At 38.0% G+C, this 24,662-nt stretch overlaps 1 protein-coding gene across 4 annotated transcripts in view; it reads right to left on the reverse strand.

The window, feature by feature from the left end:
• The window catches only part of LOC585583 (cytoskeleton-associated protein 5), a 70,448-nt gene that overhangs the window by 12,721 nt on the left and 33,065 nt on the right, over window positions 1–24,662 (reverse strand). For 2 of the 4 annotated variants that reach the window (XM_030989306.1, XM_030989304.1), the window contains exons 19-39: window positions 24,278–24,461; window positions 23,814–24,047; window positions 22,787–22,885; window positions 21,163–21,276; window positions 19,234–19,362; window positions 18,462–18,656; window positions 17,669–17,866; window positions 16,411–16,527; window positions 12,356–12,469; window positions 11,459–11,608; window positions 10,614–10,817; window positions 10,059–10,194; window positions 9,540–9,733; window positions 8,971–9,119; window positions 7,675–7,698; window positions 4,710–4,907; window positions 4,100–4,199; window positions 3,378–3,554; window positions 2,307–2,494; window positions 1,923–1,998; window positions 814–1,002 (exon numbers count right to left, since the gene is read on the reverse strand). In XM_030989306.1, coding sequence (XP_030845166.1) covers window positions 814–1,002; window positions 1,923–1,998; window positions 2,307–2,494; window positions 3,378–3,554; window positions 4,100–4,199; window positions 4,710–4,907; window positions 7,675–7,698; window positions 8,971–9,119; window positions 9,540–9,733; window positions 10,059–10,194; window positions 10,614–10,817; window positions 11,459–11,608; window positions 12,356–12,469; window positions 16,411–16,527; window positions 17,669–17,866; window positions 18,462–18,656; window positions 19,234–19,362; window positions 21,163–21,276; window positions 22,787–22,885; window positions 23,814–24,047; window positions 24,278–24,461 — 3,169 coding nt within the window. The remainder of the gene's footprint in view (window positions 1–813; window positions 1,003–1,922; window positions 1,999–2,306; window positions 2,495–3,377; window positions 3,555–4,099; window positions 4,200–4,709; window positions 4,908–7,674; window positions 7,699–8,970; window positions 9,120–9,539; window positions 9,734–10,058; window positions 10,195–10,613; window positions 10,818–11,458; window positions 11,609–12,355; window positions 12,470–16,410; window positions 16,528–17,668; window positions 17,867–18,461; window positions 18,657–19,233; window positions 19,363–21,162; window positions 21,277–22,786; window positions 22,886–23,813; window positions 24,048–24,277; window positions 24,462–24,662) is intronic. The other 2 variants (XM_030989307.1, XM_030989305.1) reach the window with 2 other exon arrangements.

The raw sequence follows: 24,662 nt of genomic DNA on the forward strand, positions 1-24,662 counted from the left end.
TTTATGTCTAGTAAGTCCATGCTAGAGCTAAGCTACACGTACGTTGCGCTGGGGATCATGGTGGAGCGTACAATATTAGCTACGCGTAGCCTACAATAATTGCAATGCAGTCGAGGGAGCGCGTACTACACGTACGCGCGCGCACTGGATCTCCATGGTCACGTGCAATATAACTTTTTGTTGCGCTTTTTCTGCACTCATTTCTGCAAAATCGTGCTTGCATCAAAAATTTGTCAATGTCATGTGACGCGTATTGACCAATCACGATGCTTAAAATACTAGAGCCATTTTATAAATATTAATAGTGATTTACCATGAAGCTAGAGTATTTCATAACACAGTTGGTTATGCTTTTTTACGTTAAACTAAATTTGAGCAGACATTGTTAAGGTTGACAGGAGACATGGTTTCTCACTTCTGGGGCCCTGTTTCATAAAACTTGTTTCTATAACAAGTGTCACATAACAAGTTTGCTCTCAGCCAATCAAACGCAATATTTTCAGTAGCTTATAACAGTTGATGCCAGGGAAAAAATTAATAATTATTTTTCGGAAGCTACTTTTCAACATTGCCTGCATGAAAATAACATTCTAAAATTTGTTTTGCAAAGAACTCTATGCAAATTTAAGGGGGCTCTTTTCTGATTTTCGGGGGCTCCTTTGGGCATTTCGGGGCTATTTCGCCCTGAGCCCCCGTGTATTTTTTGCACTGGTTGATGCAACATGTTATTGATAATCATTTTTTTAAGAAATAAGGCAGTGGTATGTCACAAAAATTGCCCAACCCCATGAAAGAACCCAGCAGTAATCGTACCTTTTGACCCAGTATCTTGGCCAGCGAATGAAGGATGGTCTTGACGGTACGGAGCGGTGTATCGCTGGGTAGATCACGCCAGACGGACGAGGGAAACGCTTTGAGGAACTGATGGAGGTCTAACAGGATACGATCCACGTTCAGCTCGTTGATGATGTTTGGCATAGTCCGCACTAACCGCCATAAACACTGTTTAAAGATAAAAACCAGTTATGGCCATGCGATTGCATTGTAAAAGAAACCTTGTGGAATCAATCAGAAAGGGTTGATCATCTGGCATATAAGTATGTGTGTGTACTGCAAGGTTCTGGAATCATCAAAATGATAAGAAATTTGGCCCAGTCTTGGTAAAGTTACAAGCACTGTACACAGAAGGATGTATATGGGACTACACGATCATGAGGCGTAAAAATCTGTGCCGATTTTTACAATGTTACATGCCATATTTAGAATATGAAGGCATTTGAATAGCCATGCTTTTCAGGCAACATGTTTTATCTGATGTTCTTCCACCCTTGCATAATAACAATGATAACATCATATCTGATTGATACACGTCTGTAAAGGAGTGTTGATAATCTCTTGAAAAGGCAATGTTCCTTCAGAGGATCTAAGCATGTTGGGAATCGCTAGGGTACACAAAGGAAAGGATCGGATGCTGCAGAATTTGGAAGTCTTCCCTTATTGGTAGTATCAATTTGCTGATTGTCTAAACTCATTTGGATACCTCATTTGGTTAGACCTGACTGCTAAGGAAGCATGTGTATGCCTGTAAGAAAGCAACAAGATGGATGACGGCTTTAAGTCCTCTTTGAGGGACTTAGTAATGAGGATTAATGCCTTGCCAAAGGGCAATAACTTGGTTGCGAGCCCGGGACCTCCTGGTTAAGAGACAACTGCTCTACCACTGAGCCATTGCGTCTCCTTCACGCATCCTCTCTTTTTCATGCAAACTGATTTGTGTAAAGTCAATACAGGCCAGATTTTGTGTACTACGAGCCAGACTTTGGTGCGTGAAATGTACCCCTTTACCGGACATTTTGGTAACACGCATGGTATCCCTCCGTTCATGGAGCGGGGGGGGGGGGGGGGCCAGGATTTGATCTTACCTTCATAATGAGCGAAGCAAACTTGGTTGAACCACTCTCACGAGCTACACACTCTTGAAGTAGCTTGATCAGGGCACTGCGATGAGAAGGGAGGGAATGGAGATATAATAATAATAATAATAATAATCTTTTAAAGTCCACTCCAACTTTTATTAAGTTAAACCGAAAATGGAAATTCTTTTGCCCGATTGATCATGAGCCTGGCAGCCACTGAGCAGCGCCAGATCGACAGTCCAAACACCCTTGGCTACCGCCTCGGGCGTGTTAGACTGTTGTAAAAGTACACTGTGCGGGTAATTCTTACTAATGCCCTCAATGCTGTGTATTATTTGTATACTAAACTTGAAAATTGAAAACCAAAAAATAACGATGCTATGCTCTTACCCCATTGCTGCATTATGGTTTGAATTTTCCACCACTTTGGCCATGACAATGTTGAAAGATCGTACGACCTGGGGTCCGTCATCGAAGGACATGAGACGGTCGTCGATGAGGACGGTGATGAGGCCGTTGATGAGGTCACAGAGGACATCCTTAGAGGCTCGTTGACTCAGGCTACTGTTCTGAAACACCTGTCATGTCAAACGAGATTGGGAATGCAGTTAATACATGCTTAGTGGAGTCGGGCCAACTCGGACCAAAGACAACTCGGCCCAAATGCCAAAACGGTCAGTTCTTACAGGTTTAGGGTTAGGATTGGGGTTAGGGTTAGGTTAAGGGTTAGGGTGAGGGTTAAGACTTAAGATGAGGATAAAATGACAAAAATGGCCATTTTTGCATGGGCCGTGTTGTCTTTGGTCCCGGTTCGAATCCCTGCTTAGTATAGAAAGTAGCTTCCAACAAATAAAGGAATCTTGTCACCATCATCATCATCATATCCATCATCATCATCATCATCATCATCATCATGGCCACATCATCATTAACAACAAAATCATGATCATCATCATCATAACTACCATCATCATCATCATAATCATAACCACCATTATCAACAACAAAATCATGATCATCATCATCATAACTACCATCATCATAACTACCATCATCATCATAACTACCATCATCATCATCATAATCATAACCACCATCATCAACAACAAAATCATGATCATCACGACCTCATCATCATCATTACAACCATCATCAACATTTTTTTTGAGTAAACAATCTAATGTCCTTTGGCAAGACATTGATCTACATTTGCCACACTCAACCCAGGTGATGTAAATGGGTACCTGGCAGGAATTACTTCCTTGAAATGCTGGAGCGCTGTATTAACGGCAGCTAGGCTAAAGCCGGGGTAATAATGAATGCGCCTCGGAATAGAATTATCTAGATATACGGCGTTATAGAAATGCCTATTATTATTATTATTATTAATCTAGCCCTTAGGCTGCAATGTAAAATTCCATTTCAATTCAATTCAATCATTATAAACTGATGATTTCTTACCGATACAAGGAGCGCAGCCAAGCACCTGTACATCCTAATCACATCTTTTGACGTGATCTCATCTCCCATGTGTTTACTGAATGCCATACGTAGCTGAAGCGAGGTTGCTATTAGCAACTGATCAGCATGTTCAACCACAGCCTTCGTGTTCTCAGGCTCCTTCAAGATCTCATCCAACTATGAAGAAATTAGAAAGAAAAAAAGTATGTCAATTGTATACTAATTGATATATTTGGTAAATTATTATATCTCTTTGGACCTAATAGATATAACGCAGGTGTCGTGCATGTGTCGCGTAGTCCCATATACATATTTCTGTGTACAGTGCTTGAAACTTTACCAAGACTGGGCCAAATTTCTTATCATTTTGATGATTCCAGAACCTTGAAGTACACACCAATACTTATATGCTATATAGATGATCAACCTTTTCTAATCGATTCCATGTTTTTTTCACAATGCAATCGCATGACAATAACTGGTCTTTATCTTTAACAGGTTAAGAAAAAATATTCATGAAAATATTCACACACTCCTACATGTACTATAAAAGTTACTTTGGGAAACTTCTTCATTTAAAAAAATGAATAGACCTGAATATATCTGATGAGAAAAATTAAGATATTTTATATGACGTAATGCTCCACATCAAATGGAGATAATGTAAAATTAATAAAAGAGAGAAAGGCTATGTGATTACCAGCTATTTCAGATAAACTTACCTGAGCTAATGCTTGTATGCTGATGGCTATGTCATTACTGGCTATCTGTGATATCATGAAGTTGAGTTGCATCATTGTCGGCACTGCAGATTTCTGCACCCTGAGAAACAAATTTTCCAAACAAGACAAGTTAAAAAAAAAAGGAAGCTTTATTAAAGGTAATACAAAGTTTTGGGAAATTTCGAAAATTGGGTGGATAGTGCTTTTTTACAATTTTGATATATCTGGATGCCCCGGAAAACCCCCGAAAAAATAATAATAATAAACAAACAAAAATAAATAATAATTATGTATATAGATCAAGGAGTCTCTCCTAAAAATAATAATATATTTCAAATTAATAACCCCACTTTGAACAAACATTTTGAAGATACGGCCATAATTTGAAGACTTCCAGGTCTCCTGCGTTTTCTGTAATTTATCTTTTTTCATTGAAATTATATTTGTGTTTGTGTTCTGTAATTTATCTTTTTTCATTGAAATTATATTTGCTTTTGTATGCATCTTATTTAATGTACTTAAAAATGTATAATTATGTAAAATGAAGAAATATTTGTTACTCTATGTATATGATTATGTTCTATTTTGAAAATGCAGAAAAAAAACTTACTTCCTCTTGGGTAAGACTACAGGTTTCTCTAAGAGGTCATTGACCTCTGTATCTTCCAGTTCTGGTGCCTTGAGATCGGCTTCATCATCATTCAGACCGAGCTGATCGAGATCTAAAGAGAAGACTTTAGGCGCGGACGATTGGTTCCCTGGTTGCTTAGGGGGCGCTGTGGCTGGTCTCTGCCCCTTCCCAGGATTCCTAAGACAGAATTGAAACAAAGACAATAATATATTTCATTTCTTTTCATTTCCATAAGTTCCTCTTTACTTCTGCCATTTTATAGATGGTTATGATTCAATATCAAGGGTCATATTTTGACAAATTATATTAACTTCATGAGACCAAAAAGTATGGTATTTCTCAAAGATTATTATACCAATATGTTAAGAATTTATTTTTTGATATATAATTTTCTCTCATTTGTTTTGTATTGTAAACTGGACCCCTCGGAAGAACATCTGTGCTGTACTGGCACAGCTGAGCAGGGCGATCCATCCAATGTTATTTTCTCATGTTATCATGTTTATTGTTATTTATATGTTCTTATATTGGTCAATAAAATCAAATAAAATCAAAGATAACATCATTTTTAGAATACCAAACCTGCACAATATACGACAAATTGATTAACCAAAAGATATTAACAAAGCAGAGACGTATATTTAAATGTGGTCTGTTGTGGGGATCTGCTAGCTGCACTTAATTAGATGAGTGTGCAGAACTCTTTCTTTGGTTCTAAATCACTTGAAAATTATTCAAATACAAGAACAACTATATTTTTAGCATCTATCTTTCTAATCAAAATCGGAAATATGAATCCTATTTCCTGAATAGCACTCCGACTTTGGAAAAAGATACATTTCTATAAAAAAAAATGACACGCTGCTTGACAAAAAGCATTCTCAAAAAATTACAAGAATGTTTCAGATATACACAGCAGCCATCTACACTACAAAAGCAACAATAACTAATTTCTTTGAAACAGGTAAAAGTATGTGCATAAAAAATGGAAAATTTTAAAGTTCTTATTAAAAAAGAATTATCCAGGGAACAAATGATTATTCAGGGAATCAAAGAGGAAAAAAACTTGAGGGTAAATGACACAAGACAGAGGCCCTTTTAGAATTCAGATTACGGGCAAAAACATTTTTTCTGCAAGACAACAGAAGAAGAATGAAATACTAGCAAGACACTCAGGAATATGCCAGTTGCCTAAAATGAAACATGACGGAATATTACATTATAAAACAAAGGGAAGGGAAGGGCTCAGAAATGTTAATTTATCAGCACAAACTATTGAATATGTATTTTCTATGGAATATAAAATGAATCTAAATTTTTGTAGGGATAGAACAAGGACAGTACACAGAGTTTGGAGTTATTATGTTGTAGGTAAATACATGAGAGAAAGAGGAATAAATGCAACACATGTATATAAAGACATACTGGATCTCCATTTTCTCTTTGTCTCTTCCCCCTCCCCCCCCCCCCCCTTCACCATCCCTTTCTCTCCTCTCCCGCTCTCTCTCTCTCTCTCTCTCTCTCTCCAGGGTGGTGTTTCACAAAGATCCTAAGTTGAACTTATCTCTAAGTTGGACTTAAAAATTATGGAAAGCCGTTAGCATCTATGAAAATATTTTGTAAAAGTTATTTTAAAAGTAAAAAAATGTTGATTCAAATCATTCATATTTTCTATTATCAAGGAGATTTCATGTTCTTGATGTGGAATTTATAAAAAGTCAAAAATACTTCAATTTTCGTTTTTGAATAAATTCTTTTTAAAAGCTACACATGGCTTTCCATAACATTTAAGTCATACTTAGTGTTAAGTTCGACTTAGGATCTTTGTGAAACACCCCCCAGGGGTGATAGTGAGCACTAACAAAAAAATATTTAAAACATTTTAAAAAGGATTTATGGGAGAAAAAATGGCATCTAACAACATTCCCCCCCCCCCCCCTTCTGAGTAAGAAAATGTGGAAAATAGGGGTAAGAGAGAGAGAGATAGAAAGAGAGAAAGAGAAATAGAGAGATAGAGAGAGAGAGATAGAGAGAAAGAAAAAGGGAGAGAAAGAGAGATAGAGAGAGAGAGAGAGAAACATAGAAAGAAAGAGGGAGAGATAGAGAGGGGAGAGAAAGAGATCGAGGGGAGAGAAAGAGATAGAGGGGAGAGAAAGAGAGAGAGATAGAGAGGAAGAGAGGGAGATAGAAATAAAAAGAGAGAGAAAGAAAGAAAGAAAGAGAGAAATAGATGGAGAGAGTGAGCGGGAGACTCATTTATCTCATTAAATATAAGAGCTACATGTTTATAGCTATAGCTAAATGAAAACACAGCACTGCACACATGAGTGGTATAAAGTGATTAGATGAAGCAAAGCAAAGCAAAGCAAAGCTGAGTGAATGCCAACCAACCAACCTGTATGCATCTCTCCAGAGAGAAAGAGAGAAAGAAAGAAGGAGAAAAAGGAAGAAAGAGGGAGAAAGAGCGAGAGAAAGAGAGAGAAAGAGAGAGATAGAGAGAAAGAAAAAAGGGAGAGATAGAGAAAGAGATAGAGAGAAAGATAGAAAGAAAGAAAAAGATAGAGAGGGGAGAGAAAGAGAGATAGAGAGAAAGAAAAAAGGGAGAGATAGAGAGAGATAGAGAGAAAGATAGAAAGAAAGAGGGAGAAATAGAGAGGGGGAGAGAAAGAGAGATAGCAAGAAAGAGGGAAAGAGAGAGAGATAAAGAGAAAGAGAGAGAGAAAGAGAGGGAGATCGACAGACCAAGAGAGAAAGAGAGGGAGATCGACAGACCAAGAGAGAAAGAAAGAAAGTGAGCGGGAGACTCATTTATCTCTTTAAATACATAAAAGCTACATGTTTAAAGCTATAGCTAGATGAGAACACAGCACTGCACATCTACATGAGTGGTATAAAGTGATTAGATGAAGCAAAGCAAAGCAAAGCTGAATGCCAACCAACCAACCTGTATGCATCTCTCCAGCCGGGTCTGCATGCGTTAGTACATTGGATTAGAAAGCGATATCAAATTGTGATTGTGAGCATACCGTTTCAATTGAAATGTGTTGAAACTTTGACCAAATAAATGCACATAGTGTGACTGTCACAAGTATTGCAATTATAGCATACTAAAATCACCAATCACTCGCCATCTAAAATTATTGGCAACATGTGTTTCCAATCAATTACTGTTAGTTTCAACATAGTTCATCTTCAATGAAAAAACTCCTTGAGATAGACGATTTATTTTGGGAAACCTCAAGAAAAAAAAAATCCTGTTTTAAGATGAATTTATAGTGAGCAGTAAGAAAGAAATATATAGCAGAATAGAATTCTACACAAATTAATTGTCGTGCTTTTAGAATAATCAATATATGCCTTTCAGAACCTTTCCCCATGTGGTTAGGTGTGTATTATGGGTTAGTTCTTTCAAATGATACAAAAGTGATTTATTTTTTTCTTGGTTGTTGCATGCACTGTAATACTTGCACAAATCACATTCAGCTCATGCAATTCATTAGTTGTATGACACTGTATTACAAATGTTAAGTAGGATAAATCTTAAACAAGTTAACCCTTTCCCAACCACCATTTCACATGATTTGGTTTGGCTGAATAATAATAATAATAATAATACTCGGTTTTTATATAGCGCTTATTAGAATCACTATTAAAGCGCTTCCAAACTTGGAGATTATTACCCTGGCTTTAGCTGTGCTGCCATTGCGGCGCTCTAGCATTTCAAACTTTGATTCTAGGGCCCTTTGAATAAGCCGACAGCATGTGTAGAAAAGGCAAACATTTCTGCACACACTGCATCCATCTTTCTTTCATAACTATCTAGAGTTTGATGCTAGGAATTTTAAGGAGAAAAAAAAGCTTCAAAATCTTTAAGTTTGCAACTTGTGAGAGATTCAAAATCATTGTGTTTCTTATCACTTTGGCAATTTTCAACTTTTTGACAACATTTTTGCCCATGTTTTCAGAGACATTGCATGTGGTTCCAACATTGTAGCAAATAAAGAAAAATATAACAGTTGCCAATTTGAAGAATATTGTGTGATCAATTTATCCCTAAAATAAATCCTGACCTGAAAGGATTAACAGTGTTCTTAAAATAAAATCTGGCTCTTTTAATGACAAACAAATCGTCAATTAAAAAATGGATTTCTGAGACAGAATAAAACCTTCACAGGGTAATCAATGAAAGCTAGAGGTTACAAGAAAGTCAAAAGTAATATGGATATTTTGTTTGACATACGGGAGATTTGATTTCTTGGCATCAGGTCCTTTAGCCGTCTTCTCATCAGTATTCTTCTTAGATGGAGCCGGTTCTGTCTTTGCTGGAGCTGGTTTCTTGCCCGACCTCTTGATTCGCTCCTCCAATAAACTCATCTCTTTCTCATTCAACTGTTACAGCAGATATACAAGTAAAGAAAGAAAGAGAGAGAGAGAGAGGGGTGAGGGGAAAAGAGACAGAGAGAGAGAGAAAAAGAAAGGCGGGACAAAGAGAGGCAGAGGGGAATAAAAGCCGATCGCCTGTCTGATTATCAAGATATTTATAATTGGAATTACAAATTTTGAAAACCATTTGCCAAATGGTTTTCATAACACTACAGTCAATTGAGTAAAAAGTAGTATAGTAAAACCGGTCACTCAAAGATTTTTACTTTTTTGAGGCACTTCTTGATCATTTTGAAGCGCAATTTTTTTTTTTTAGGGCTTCAATATTATATATCATAGACACTGATAGCACATAGGGCCGTGCATCTCAGATTTAACATTGTTAAACGATGCCTTTAAGTTGAATCATCTCACGTGAGTACTTACATTTCCAATGTATTTATACACATTCTCTCCTACGATGCTATAGACCTGTACTAGTGTGTTGAGAGCTGCTGATCGTACAGTGTTATCTCGATCTGCGATCTGACTGGCGACTTCCTTCAGTGCTTTAGGAGGCGAGGGCTGACAGACGTTGAGACCGTACAGTTCAATCAGGATACCAAGCTCATCCAAACATTCTGAGAAAGACAAAATGTCATGTCATTATGAGCAGGGTGAAGTTTTAAACTAAAATGACATTAATTGAAGGTATGCAAGCCCACAAAACAAGACAACAATAACATTACATTAGATATAACATTAGTTCTTCTCTGTCCATCTCTCTCTCTCTCTCTCTCTTTCTTTCTATTTCTCTCTCCTTCTGCTTTTTCTCCTTCTCCTTCTTTTTCTCTCTCTCTCCTTTTTTTTCTCTTTCACTTTTCTCCCTCTCCTCTTTCCCTTTCCCTTTCATCCCCCTTTCTTCCCCCTCCCCCTCCCTCCTCTGAGAATGATCCCCATACATACCTGTTCTCTGCCTCGCATTCTTTGATTTGATGCCATCCATAAGGAATCCAAACATCTTACTTGCGGGATAGATCTTAGTAAGAAGCTTGATAACAGCTTTAACATCCTTACGCACATTCTCCTTAGGATCACCAATCTGCAATTTAAAAAAAAGATAATAATATTCTGCATTTAAATAGGGCTTAATACATCAACAATATCTCTAAGCACTTTACAGATATATTATTACCCCCATCATAGGATTCAGGCTTGCCCGCACACAATGTATGCACATACTCCACTCCCTAGGAGCATTCCAGCCATGTGCCATTTTACAGACGCTCACAATGCTGAGCGAACTACAGTAACGTTCGCATCCTACCGGTTACCCATTTAACACCTGGGTGGAGAGTGGCAAATGTAGATTAACGTCTTGCCAAAGGACGTTAGTGCAGGGCTGGGATTTGAACCCCAGTCCTGCACTAAGGTCCTTTGGTATCCAATACGAAGTTGATGTTTTTCAAATTTAAAACTCCAGTTCCTCAATCGAAGAAGAAAGATTTTGAAAAGACTTACTTTGAGAATGAGATACGGAATGAAGCTATTGGCCTCCTGATCCAGCAGACTGTAGTCGATTGAGGAGAGCATTGTGAACACTGAACGGAGGAACTCCAACATCTTGACCAGAACGCTGGTGTTGGTGTCGAAGAATCGGAGGGAGGACCATTTGAGTAAGACATCCAGGTTAGACTTGATTGCATTCTGACTGCTCTCGACATACTGCCATGAGAGAGAACAAATGTTTATTATATTATTATAATAATAATAATAATAATATGTCTTGTTTACCCAGGGTAGCCTCATCAGTATTTATACTGTTCTCCCTGAGGGCCCTGCAATCATATTATTACCCCGGTCATCGGATTCAGGCTTACCCGCACACAATGTATGCACATTTTCCACTCCTTGGGGAGCATTCCAGCCAGTCGCCATTTTACAAGCACACACTTGTATTGTATTATTGATTAGATATTATACAATAACATAGTGGACTAATAACTTTCAGTGATACAGTATCCTGAAAAGCAACTACTATAAGCTCTTTTTTTTTCTTCAAATTTCAAGGTATCTTTTTCATTCAGTTAAATTACTTACTTTATCAGTCTATGTATTTTATTTTTCTCTTTACTTTCTGTCATTTGTAAGCACCATAGTACTTTTTGTTTAGCTCTCCTAAAACCTCGGTCACAAATTCCATTACGAACTGCTATGAACGCTGATTTTCAGACAATGGAAATTCAGGAAGACAATGGAAAAACAGGGAGATTTGTACGAACCTTTGTGACCATAGCTTAAATACTCAATATTATTTTAAATAATAATTCTTAATGATAAAGAGTAAAACTAATGTGCAATCATACCTCTGTAAGAATCCCTACACCGACTATATGCTTCTTAAAGTCAGCGTGGAAAAGAAGTCCGAAGAGAGTCTTGCTAACACAAGGCTGGATCTGATCTTTAAGCTGGTCAACGTACTCTGCTCGAGGGGTCGTGAAATTCCACTTCAGAACCTAGGGAATATAAACAACAATAGCATAACAGGTACATGAGCATCTGTCTGCATCAATAACCCACTACTTTTAATGGCCAAAATTATATTGATTGAATCTTTAAGCAGCACAAAACGTACAACCATTCAGTAAAAGGGTCTGAAAATCAGACTAATACTTAGGTGATTGCAATCACTTAAGTTGATTCGACATGTAATGGTCTTTTTTTTTCCACTAAAAGCCATTTCAACCCCTTCTATTTTGAGGGAAGTTCTAAATTAGTATTGTCTTTCAAATGCTGTTGGAATTTGACCTTTTCATTTTTTTGGTCTGCAAATGGGACATAGTACCTTTAAATGATATCAGAAAGCACTTGTGAACAAGTAAGAATTCAAATTTGATTTAAAGGTAGTTAAGTCTGTGATGGTTTGGACGAATAATTCATACAACTGTCAACATCAGCACCCTCGATACTATCACGGACACCTATTTATATGACATTGATTGTTGTCATGTACATTTTCTGCAATCTATTTAAGTTAGTATTGTCTGTTGGGAGCCAGGGGAGTACAAATAATTCCCCTGGCTCTCAACAGAGAGGTTAAATTATATTACATTGTTATGTTATTTATGTTATTTGTCTATGATATGTTAAAGTATTGTTATATTTTATACAAATGTGAGCCGTAAGACGATTTTTATGCCTTCATTTTATTTTGTGCATGACAATAAAGAAATTCAAGTTAATTCAATTCAATGCAAACCTACCTTCAAATCTGATTCATCTTTCAATCTCCTATCCTTGCCGTTGTTCTGAATTAAAGCCGGTCCTGTTTCTTCATCCTCATCTTTCTTCTTCTTAGACGGAGCAGGCTTCCCTGCCTAAAATCACAAAAACAAAATCCAGATGAAATTAATGGTGTTTCATTATAATATATCAACAACTCTCACCCTGAATTTCATTGCTGTATAAGAGAAGAGTATAGGACCCACAACACACCCTTGTGGACAACCTCATCTTTCTTCTTCTTAGACAGAGCAGGCACAAAAACAAAATTCAGATGAAATTAATGGTGTTTCATTATAATATATCAACAACTCTCACCCTGAATTTCATTGCTGTATAAGAGAAGGGTATAGGACCCACAGCAAACCCTTGTGGAACACCTAATTGAGGCCTACGGGGCCTTTCTATGACTTGAGATGTTGTATGAGGGTGTTAAGAACAAGTCTTATGTCCATTACTCTTCTTTTACAGAAAAGAAAATACAATTTATGAGGTAATAGTTATCATACTTCTCTTTTTTAGATGATGGATAGACTTTATTTTGGAAATTACCTTTTTTTTATTACGAAGGTAAGCATATTTTTGAGGAAAAAATATTGAATAAATTAATTTTCAAAACCTAAAATACAGAGTTATCTGAAATGGTTAAATATGAAACAAGACACAGCCTTCATGTATATATATATGAATTGAAGAAGTTATACATACTTATACATGAAAGTTAATTGATTTGTTAGGTTGGCTAGGGCGAGACCAGTCTGTATTTTCAAACAGATGTCCTTAAAGAGATTTTGTTTTATACACAACAATGGATGTTTGGATACTCAGACAACCTAATACATGTATGGGCACACATGTGATTTTCATCATTGCATGAATATTATCATTAAAGGGATAGTTGAGTTCTGTTTTCAGACCGCAAATGCCTTCAAAGTGCATGGTTATTGCTCTTATTCTTATCTATGATATTTCTAGTGCCCTTTTAGAACCTAAAATTGCTATAAAGGTAATATGTGTGAAATGAAGCCAATATGATCATACCAATTCAGCTCCACTTTAAAAAAAAACATGGTGACCGTTAATTAATTATTTAATTAAAAATAACAATACATGGGCCGGCTGGTTGTGCATAATATAAGCAACACGAAAATGCCAACAAAAAAGCCAACATCAACGGTTTTTTTCAAATTTTTCAAAATATCTAATATTTGTGGTGGTACACAAGTATTAGAAATTGTTATATTTTAGTCGTCTCGGAACCGATTTTGTTCAAACAAAGATGATTTTGTCATTTCAATATTATGTTCTTTCAAATTTGACACTCAGTTTTTCATTATCTCACAAACAAATTATTTTGTGTAGCACCCTCTGCAACAGAACTCAACTATCCCTTTAAGTGCAAGATGAGCTTTCAAAATAATACTTCACATGAAAACAATTTACAATATTTTTTTTATTCAAAATTAATAATCAACAATAATTTCTGTAAAAAAGAAAGAAAAAATGTTATTTCAAATGGAGAAAAATCATGCCTGAAAGGAATATGTGAAAGTTCATGTTAACCATTCATACATTCTATAAATATTTGTGTTAATTGTTATTACTTGATTACAAGGAGCAGTTAATTCACAGGATTATACAAATGCTGATACAAAACCAAAGGCTTTTAATCAGGTACATGAACTGTAGAAACAATTAGAATATGACAGTCCTGCTTTGATACAGCTTCAAAATTGTTGTGTTTTCCATACAGCAAAAGCTACATCGCTTGCATAAGACATTCTGATTAAACTCAATTCCAATATCAAACACAACAGTCTTGAATGACACCTATCATTTGAAACTAAAGATGCATTTACTTTCAACTATTTTCATGCTAAAGAGGCCCATGAATTTTGTTTTTTAAACTTTTAAGTTTTACATAAAGACAGCCAACAAACTATGACTTTTCCTAATGTCAGGTACCGTTTCTTATTTCAACACAAGAGTATAGAGTACCGAAGCTGTGACGTCATGAAAATAAATTTTTAGAATTTCTCAATCTTTTCTTCATTTTCCGAAAGAGCATAAAAAATGTCCAAATGCCGAAAAACAATTGAATATGTTAACTATTGGCTAAGATATGACCATCTGAATAAAAATATTTCCTATAGGAACTCAGTGCTATTTGCTCTGGCTCGTAATGGTTAGGAGCTAGAGCAAATGATAATAATCATGCCACCTAAAAGAAGGCTTTAGAGTTTATCACAGCTTAACACACATTAATGAAGTTTTAACATCACAAAAGTGAAAAATAACAATAATAATGTTTGCTTTATCCACCTGCATGGAGAGTGGAAAATGTGGATTAAGGTCTTGCCAGAGGACACTAGTGCCAGGCTGGGATTGGAACCCTAAACCCTTGGACTGAGAGTCAGGTGACTGAACCACTACACCATGACACTATATGGATTAAGGTCTTGCCAGAGGACACTAGTGCCAGGCTGGGATTGGAACCCTAAACCCTTGGACTGAGAGTCAAGTGACTGAACCACTACACAGTGACACTATATGGATTAAGGTTGCCAGAGGACACTAGTGCCAGGCTGGGATTGGAACCCTAAACCCTTGGACCGAGAGTCAAGTGACTGAACCACTACACAGTGACACTATATGGATTAAGGTCTTGCCAGAGGACACTAGTGCCAGGCTGGGATTGGAACCCTAAACCCTTGGACTGAGAGTCAAGTGACTGAACCACTACACAGTGACACTATATGGATTAAGGTCTTGCCAGAGGACACTAGTGCCAGGCTGGGATTGGAACCCTAAACCCTTGGACCGAGAGTCAAGTGACTGAACCACTACACAGTGACACTATATGGATTAAGGTCTTGCCAGAGGACACTAGTGCCAGGCTGGGATTGGAACCCTAAACCCTTGGACTGAGAGTCAAGTGACTGAACCACTACACAGTGACACTATATGGATTAAGGTCTTGCCAGAGGACACTAGTGCCAGGCTGGGATTGGAACCCTAAACCCTTGGACCGAGAGTCAAGTGACTGAACCACTACACAGTGACACTATATGGATTAAGGTCTTGCCAGAGGACACTAGTGCCAGGCTGGGATTGGAACCCTAAACCCTTGGACTGAGAGTCAAGTGACTGAACCACTACACAGTGACACTATATGGATTAAGGTCTTGCCAGAGGACACTAGTGCCAGGCTGGGATTGGAACCCTAAACCCTTGGACTGAGAGTCAGGTGACTGAACCACTACACCGTGACACTATATGGATTAAGGTCTTGCCAGAGGACTCTAGTGCCAGGCTGGGATTGGAACCCTAAACCCTTGGACCGAGAGTCAAGTGACTGAACCACTACACCGTGACACTATATGGATTAAGGTCTTGCCAGAGGACACTAGTGCCAGGCTGGGATTGGAACCCTAAACCCTTGGACTGAGAGTCAAGTGACTGAACCACTACACAGTGACACTATATGGATTAAGGTTGCCAGAGGACACTAGTGCCAGGCTGGGATTGGAACCCTAAACCCTTGGACCGAGAGTCAAGTGACTGAACCACTACACCATGACACTATATGGATTAAGGTCTTGCCAGAGGACACTAGTGCCAGGCTGGGATTGGAACCCTAAACCCTTGGACCGAGAGTCAAGTGACTGAACCACTACACCGTGACACTATATGGATTAAGGCCTTGCCAGAGGACACTAGTGACAGACTGGGATTGGAACCCTCAACCCCTGGCGTGATAGTCAAGTGACGAAACACTATACCACGGCACCTCCTCTTGGAATAAGGTGCTTTATTGCAGACCTAATTGCCGATGTGAGATGCTTGTAGGATATTTTACAGGACAAAATCGGCATTTTGCCATTTAAAATGGCACACACACAAAATAAAAAAATTTAAAAAATTCCTTCTTTTTTTAGAAAATCGTATTTTATTGATGGGTTAAGAAGAGCATGCTTGTCAGTAGTGTTAGTATGCCTGATGAGGCATGCCCACGGAGTACCAAGCATTTGTATACCTTTCCCTTGGCCGACGCCCCTTTGCCTGCCTTGCCCTTCGATGAAGCGCCCTCGCTTGGTGGGGCACTGGCAGAGCTGGACAGGCTACTGGTGGATCCAGTGTCATTTTGCACTGGCTAAAGTTCAAAGGTCAAAGTGTTTCATCGGCAAAAGTTTTGATGGAAAGGGGAGAATAGGAGCAGAATAAAGAAAAAGAGGTGAATATTACAGTCACAGAGATAACACAGCATCAACAAAACAAAGCAATCGTTTATAGAACATTAAGAAATAGTTTAGGAGAAAGTAGGAAGATATAGAGAAGGGAAAGAGGGAAAGCATTAGCATCTTCACAAGAATGGGAGAGGGAGAATAGGTACATAATAAAGATAAATATGATATTCACAGGGGTAACTCAACATCAACAAAAACAATACAGAGACAATATGCAACATTCAAAGGTTGTAGGATAATTGGGAGAAAGTATAGAGGCAGAGAGGAAGAGGAAAGGATTTTTTTTTTCTTTAAGGGGGAATGCAACCAAGGCAAACATACTAGAGGATAGTGTATGCGAAACACTACCATGAAAGTGAACAGCTTACAATGACAAGAGTAAAAACAATTACATTGAACATTACTAAAATATTCAGAGCAATCAGAGGAAGAAAAGAAAAAGCTTTTTTGAATGTAGAGTGAGATTCGAAGCACCATCTTTCTTTTCTTTTTGGGGGGAGCAAGCTGTGCACAATATCAAATAGCCATTGATGTGCCTACTTGCTGAACTATGTGCTATAAGATTTAGAAAATTGAAGTGTGCTGCATTTTTCTCTCTTAATTTTGCAACAGCACATTTTTAACGCGGTCTACCACCCCATGTCTGAATGCGTCAGAGGAAATGTTAAAAATGGATCAAACTTCTGTACAAGGTCAGTACACCGTTGAGTCATAAGAATAGTTTATAACTTACCGTAAATCTCTGTGTATATGAAAGGCGCACACCTATTTTTTTTTTTGGGGGGGGGGGGCTTTTTTTGCTTTTTTATGCTTTTTTGTTTAAAATCAGATCAAATCGCGTCTTATATCAGCGTTCGGAAATACGTTCATTTTATTATGACATGTATAAGGCGCACCCCCGACTTTCCCGACGGAAAAAAAGTGTGCCTTATGCACGGAGATTTACGGTAGGTGGTCCAGTCTTGTGAGGCAAATTTCTAATCGATTTGAGCACAGACTCTCGTACAATAAAACCACAAAGTCAAAATGAGAAGAGATTGTACATACCTTAGCCGGAGCAGTCTTTGGTCGTTTGGTAGGAGCAGATTCTTTCTTCGATTCAGGTTCTTCCGTAGGAGCAGCCGTAGAAGGTCGGGATGTCTCTTTCTTGGCAGCCTTGGTAGCTTTCTCTGGTTTGCCTGGCTTGGCAGGAATGTTAGCACGCTGTTTCTCCATGATACCTACAACCTGGTCCTTCGATGATGCCTGAAGTTGAAAAACACATAGAAAATAATTGATGGAAAACATGGACCTCATATTCAGTTCACTACCATTAAATCCAACTTTATTTCACTTTGCAAGAAAAATTATCACATCACACATAGTTTAATTTTGTTTTGATAGAAAATAAATTATGGAAAACCTGGACCTCAATGTCAGTTCACTTCCATTCAATTCAACTTTATTTCACTTTGCAAGTAAACTTTTCACATCCACAATACAATAATGGGTGTTACACCAACAACATGGATTGAATAATAACATAATTTAGATATAGTATCGCTAGTAACATTTGTTTGAATCGCAATGTATGGTCGACAAGGGATCTAAAAGATCACGTTTCGTGTGCCGCTGCCGTCAGGTGATGAAATATATTGTAAGCAAGCGTCTTTTATACTCTACTCGTGGACCGGGTAATAACATAATTAAAAGCCAGTAGCCACCAAAAGAGGGAAGCCGATATATATCATTCCAAGAATCACAAAGTCACAGGGCCCGCCATTTGCCTTGAATGATATCAACCTTTTGTGCAGTGCATATTCACTAATGCACACGCAAACATGAATGATTTGTATATTACCTTGAGCTTCCCGGTCATCTTGACCATCTTCTCATAGGTGAGGTGCATCATGAAGAGAGGAAGGACAGCCGTAGCATTCTTCCTCACGTCAGCGCTCCTATCCTCTAGACCAGCCAGCAGGTGAGGGACACACTGAGACAGCTCCGACGGTAACGAGCGGTATTTACCCATCCGCGTCTCTAACCAACCAAAGATCTAGAGTGAGTACAATGAAAGGGAAATTAGACAAATGAATTGACCCGTTTACTAACATATTAAAATTTTATGCATACTGTTTTAAAGACAGGTTTTTCTCAACAACCCATAAGCTGCCCATAGCAGTAAGTAATGTACGCAAACTGGATTCCAAGTTCATTCATTAACAACAGGTTTATGAAATACCTACAATCACTAGGTCCCAAGGAAAGCAACATCCATGAATTAAATCCACAAACCCTCAATTAAATTAAAAACAGTAGAGGTTCTAGGATAGAACCTTGTGGTAAGCCATATGTAATAGAAGAAAAATTGGAGGAATTATTATTATAAACTACATATTGAGATACATTAAATTACTTTCAAACCGAGATGACAGACAAATTTGAGTGTTGTTCAAGTTTCCGGGTGGTGAGTCAACACACCGATAACTGAGCTGGGAGACATTGCCAGGCATAGCGCCAGGTGGAGGGCATAAATCAAAACTTTAAAAAAAGTAAAAAACATGTCGGCGGCAAAAAAGTGCGTCTTATACACGGAGATTTACGGTATTCCGTAATGAGTGAGTTTAACATACCTCAGACCTGAGTACAGGTTTGTCTTTGGCTAGGACAGATACTAGGATCTCATCTTCAATGAAGGGCGCTAGTCCAGTCTGCTCTTCCCATGCCGTCAGTGAGGCGGTAGCAGCGGCTCGCACAGATGGCTGAAAAGATATCAAAGTAATTAGGAATTAAAGACGCAGAGGAGTGGGCTGTCATGAAGCGCGTCTTCATCAGCTCGAGATTGCCAAATAGCCCGGTATTTCTGATTTGGGAAATAATCCCGAAGTTAAAAATCGCGTCTTCATCAGCTCGAGCTTCCACCTCGAAACTTGAAACTTGACCTTAAGAAATTAGCTCGAGATATATTGCTCAGCGTTCGCGCATATTGCGAGTCTTCGGGCTGGTGAAGACGCACCGGAACAAATAGCTGGATATTTTGCTAAATAGTGGGATATTGTGCAAACTATCCCAAGACATCTTGGGATGACAATCCCAACCAAATATCCCGCTATTCAACTTCGGGCTGATGAAGACGCAAATTAGCTGGATAGTTTGCGATCAGGATAGTTCAAATAGCGGGACATTTGGCAATCTTGAGCTAGTGAAAACAGGCCTATGGGGAATTAGACACCATTCGGGTGTTTACCCAATAAACAGGTGTTATCAATCACCAGGATTAGCCTTCAGTTTTATGACCAACAGGCCTTATGTAATGCTCTGCATTTTCCATTTGCTCCCCCATATGGTAAAGTCATTATATTACTTTTCCCTCACCCAAAGACTCTCTGAGAGACTAGAGGTTATTTATTGATAAGACTACGGGTTTGCCGTGTGCAGACTTGTACACCCATTAATGGTATTTTCACCAGGTCTGGTGACAGCGAATTTTGGCCTTTTGCATATGGAAACTGACAACCCACTCCCTTTAAGACCTACTGCAGCATATATCCTACAAAAGTTATGTTCAAATTATTCAATCCTAATTCCATTCCTAGTCATCTCTGTTTGGCACCTATAAAAGACATTAGTGTTTTAATTCATGGCAAATTTCATCCAACAGTATAATGTACTTAGGATTATGCAATTCGTTCTTATAGCCTTTAAAGTTTTTTGTAATATATGCACATTTCAAAAGGAAGTGCACTTGTTCATTGTATCTCATCAGAAACAATTTTCTGGTGGCTCAGTGGTTAGAGCGCCCGCCTCATGAACGGGAGGTCGTGGGTTCAAACCCCGGCCGAGTCATACCAAAGACTGCCTTCTGCCTTCTAGCTAGGCGCTCAGCATATTAGATTGGAGAAGGGTAGTAATAACATATTATGTTATGCAGGGCCTGCTGGAAGATCAAGAGCAGTTTCATAACTGAAGTGGCTACCCCGGGTAAATAAAACATTATTATTATTATTCATTTTCTTGTAAGTTTCATGATCATTCGATGAATCTTTGATAATGATTGTTAGTGTAAATTTCTCCTCTCTGTTTGTTTAATAAATAGCAATGGTTGAACTGAGCGAGTTTGAAGAAGATTGAAATGATATTTGTCTATTATGAAGCAAAAGCATCAAGCTTTTCTTGAACGAAAAGCAAAGCAAAGCAAAAAAAACTTTTATAATGAGGATACCAAATACTTTGTGTATATGTTTATACATATTATTGTTTATTGCCGTTATGAATTTATGTTCTAGACAGAAGTTTTAAATTCTTTTAGGTGATCCTCAGGCATTGGCTGGTGCTAAATATCATTATGTTTATGTTATATCATTTGTCAACCTTGTGATGTTTTTTTATGTTATCATCTTGCCTGGAAATAAAATAAATAAATAAATAAATAAATATCATATATATATTTGTTAATCTATAATGTACCTCATTATGTTCAACAGGACCTCATGGAAGACCACCATTACTGGTGATAATGAGTTACCCTGTCTAAATATCAGAAATAAACAAATAAAAAATACCTTGCTATCCCCACAGAGTAACAGGAGTCCAGCTGCAAAGTTCTTCACATGTTGCTTCGAGGCAGGGCCTAGGGCTGCCGCTATCGTCGCCAGTATGTTTGCCGTTGTTTGCGCCTGGAAAACAAACAGGGAAGAGTAGAACAGTGGGAGGAGAAAAGACAACGAAGACAGCAGCTAGCTACGGCTTCAACAGCACAGCCACAAATGACTTTTGTCTGCAGCAACTGCAACAGGACCTGCCTCTCTAGGATTGGACTGTTCAGTCACAGCAGGAGCTGCGCACCAAGAAACTGACTAGTACAACTAGCACAATATTCTATTGTCTTTCGAGACGGACAGATGCCGAGATTGATATTTCATAATAACTCAAGGACCAAAATTATCAAAGAGAGCAATTCAAAAACCTGTATCAAAGATATCCCAGAACACAACTGGCTGGCCACTTTTATTCTAACAGAGTGGTCCAACCATGGAATAAGCTACCGGACAAAGTTGTGTCTGCACCTACAGTGGCAACTTTTAATAGCCAGTTCAAGAGCCCTATTACTTACTGTATTGGTATCACTTAAGTCGATTTTGCAACTAATAGTTGTTATTTTCCCACTTAGAAACATTTTCAAGCCCCTTGTATTTCTTTGTATCTTTTTTTTTGTTTTTTGTTACTGCTTTAATATTTTGATGTAAACATTTATTCATTTTTACATATTTGTTCTCATTTGCTATGTTTTCTTGATAGTTATATATACGTTTTTGAATGCTTTTTTTTATATGATTGTATGTTTGATGTCAACTTGCATTTTTAGTCTTTGGACTTTTTGACAAGTCTTGAATAAAACCTCATTTGAATTGAATTGAATATGCATGGATGTTTTTTACTTTTATCATTGCCGGAACTGGTAATCCTATTTTACCTCCTATTCTTGCCTCAATTAGCAATTTATTTGAGCAGGGTTATTTAATCTTTACTGATCATTAGCAAGTGAGATTGAACGTGTTCCTGGAAAATGGATAAAACTAAGCCCAACTCCAAATTGAAAACTAATACGCGTTATGGATTCCCTGGCTCTGATCATTTCAGATGTAAAATGCCAAAACATTCAACGGTTTCTAGTATAAATTGGGATCCATATATCTTCACTTAATCTCTAACGCGGACGCGGCTGAAACATTATCATCATCTACTCCTGGTACCAATTTTTAATCAACATCTTCATGAATATTTTCCTAACTCTATGTTTTCTATTCCAATTTCTGTACATGAACTTATACAAATCCCTAAGTCATTGAAGAAAAGTAACGCATGTGGATATGATAATTTGAGTAATAGTTTACTGAAACAAGTAATACATTATATTATTGATCCTTTGGTTCATATTTTTAATATTTCCTTAAATAATAATAGCAATGATAATAATATTGGATATTTATATAGCGCACATATCCACCCTGCAATGTGCTCAAAGCGCTCCAATATTAAAGATAAAGACCAGTTACTTATATGCTAGATGATTAACCTTTTCTGATCGATTCTACACCGATTCTCTCACAATGCAATCTCATGACCAGAACTCAACTTTCTCTTTAATCATCATCATCATCATTATCATAAACAAGCAAGTCTTACCAAGTTTTTGTTGGAATCTCCTAGTCTTCCTTTCAGTGCAGTAGGTAGATCACCTAGGTTGGGTGTGATGAATTTAGCTTCCTTCAAGATCCCAGTTACCTACCACAATCAATAATAATAACATATTATTAATATTCCATGTTTATATAGGGCTAAAATACATCAACGATGTCTTTACAGATATATTATTACCCCAGTTCCATTTGTTCAGGCTTTCCCGCACACAATGTATGCACATTCTTCACTCCCTGGGGATCTTTCCAGCCAGGCGTTGTTTCACAGATAGAAGAAGTAGAAGAAGAAAAGGAAGAAAAGGAAGAAAAAGAAGAAAAAGGAGGAGAGGAAGAAGATAAAGAATAAGGATGATAAGGACAAGGAGGAAGAGAAGAATAAGAACAGGAAGAAGAACAATAACAACAACAACACATCAATTATTCTGCACAAATCAAATGTAACTAAGACTGGATTTTTAGACTATACAAGACCTGTGACACACAAAGTGAGCACAAGTGTAAAGTAGCTTTTAAAAGGAATATTAAGCAGAGAAAGAAAAGGAAATCATCGGCATAGCAACAACGATATGTTAATGCTAAATTTATTACTCATTGCTGATATAGTATCGAAAATAATATCGCTAGTGACATTCGTTTGTCTCGCAATATATGGTCAACAAGGGATCTAAAAGATCACAACGTTTCGTTTGCCGATTTTGGATGCGTACGATATGTCACCATGACACTCCCTGTCCAGCCGGCCCGCATCGAGCCAGCGGCCCATTGATTGGTTGAGCAACCTTGTGCTTCGACCAATAGGCTTTGTCCGTTATTGTTCTAATTATTTGACCGCCGGTCCACCCGGTCCATCCGTAGAGTATAAAGGACGCTTGCAGCGGCACACGAAACGTCGTGATCTTTCAGATCCCTTGTTGACCATACATTGCGAGACAAACGAATGTCACTAGCGATATTATTTTCGATACTATATCCACGATGAGTAATATATTTAGAATTAACAATATGTTAGTTACCTTTTCTAAGGCTTCACCCCTGATCTTCCATTTGGTATCTCCCATCTCAGCAACGAGTTCTGTCGTGATCTGACCTGAGATGTCAGTCCTTGGGATGAGATCTGCCATATTCATTGCTCCTCCTCCTCCTACATCTTCATCCTCCTCCTCTTCATCATCCTCATCAACGTCGCCCTTGTCGTCTTTCTTAGATGCGATCCCTCGGAACGGAGCAGGAGCTTTCTGCCCAGAAACCTAGAGTGCAGTCACAAAGGAGAGATGTGTATAGATGAATATGACAAATTTCCCTTAAGATTTCATACGGCTGTTAGTTTGGGTTTTACATGTACATGTATACATGCTTTAAGCAAGATCTCAGACTAACGTTTCATATTTTCAAAGATGCTAACAGCTTTCCATAATTTTTAAGTCCAACTTAGAGATAAGTTCAACTTAAGATCTTTGTGAAACACCCCTGGTCTCACCTTCTCAATCTCTGCATCAATGGTGACCAAGAGGGCAGCCTTCTCTCCGTCAAACAGCATCCGTAGATTAGCTCCCATGTACATGTACATCACGCCCAGCAGACTGATGGCTGCCGTTCTGACCTGAGGGTTGACCGCTGCCACTGCTGTCTTGAGGAACGCAATCACTTTCTTAGGGGTCACCCTGAGAAGCAATAATAAATAATCATGTTCAATTCTTGCATGTACATGAATGGGCAAGTCTTGGTACTTGGTTGTTGTTCCTCCAAAAGATTCCTAGTGAAATTTAAACTGGAGGTCATGGTGGCAGAGGGTGGACTTTAGGAGATTTCAGAAGAAATGCTACTTTAAACTTTGCCGAGTCTAAGCAATTTGTCCATTATTT

This window comes from Strongylocentrotus purpuratus, unplaced genomic scaffold (genome assembly GCF_000002235.5).
Source record: "Strongylocentrotus purpuratus isolate Spur 01 unplaced genomic scaffold, Spur_5.0 spur5_scaffold_18, whole genome shotgun sequence".
Lineage (NCBI taxonomy): Eukaryota > Metazoa > Echinodermata > Echinoidea > Camarodonta > Strongylocentrotidae > Strongylocentrotus > Strongylocentrotus purpuratus.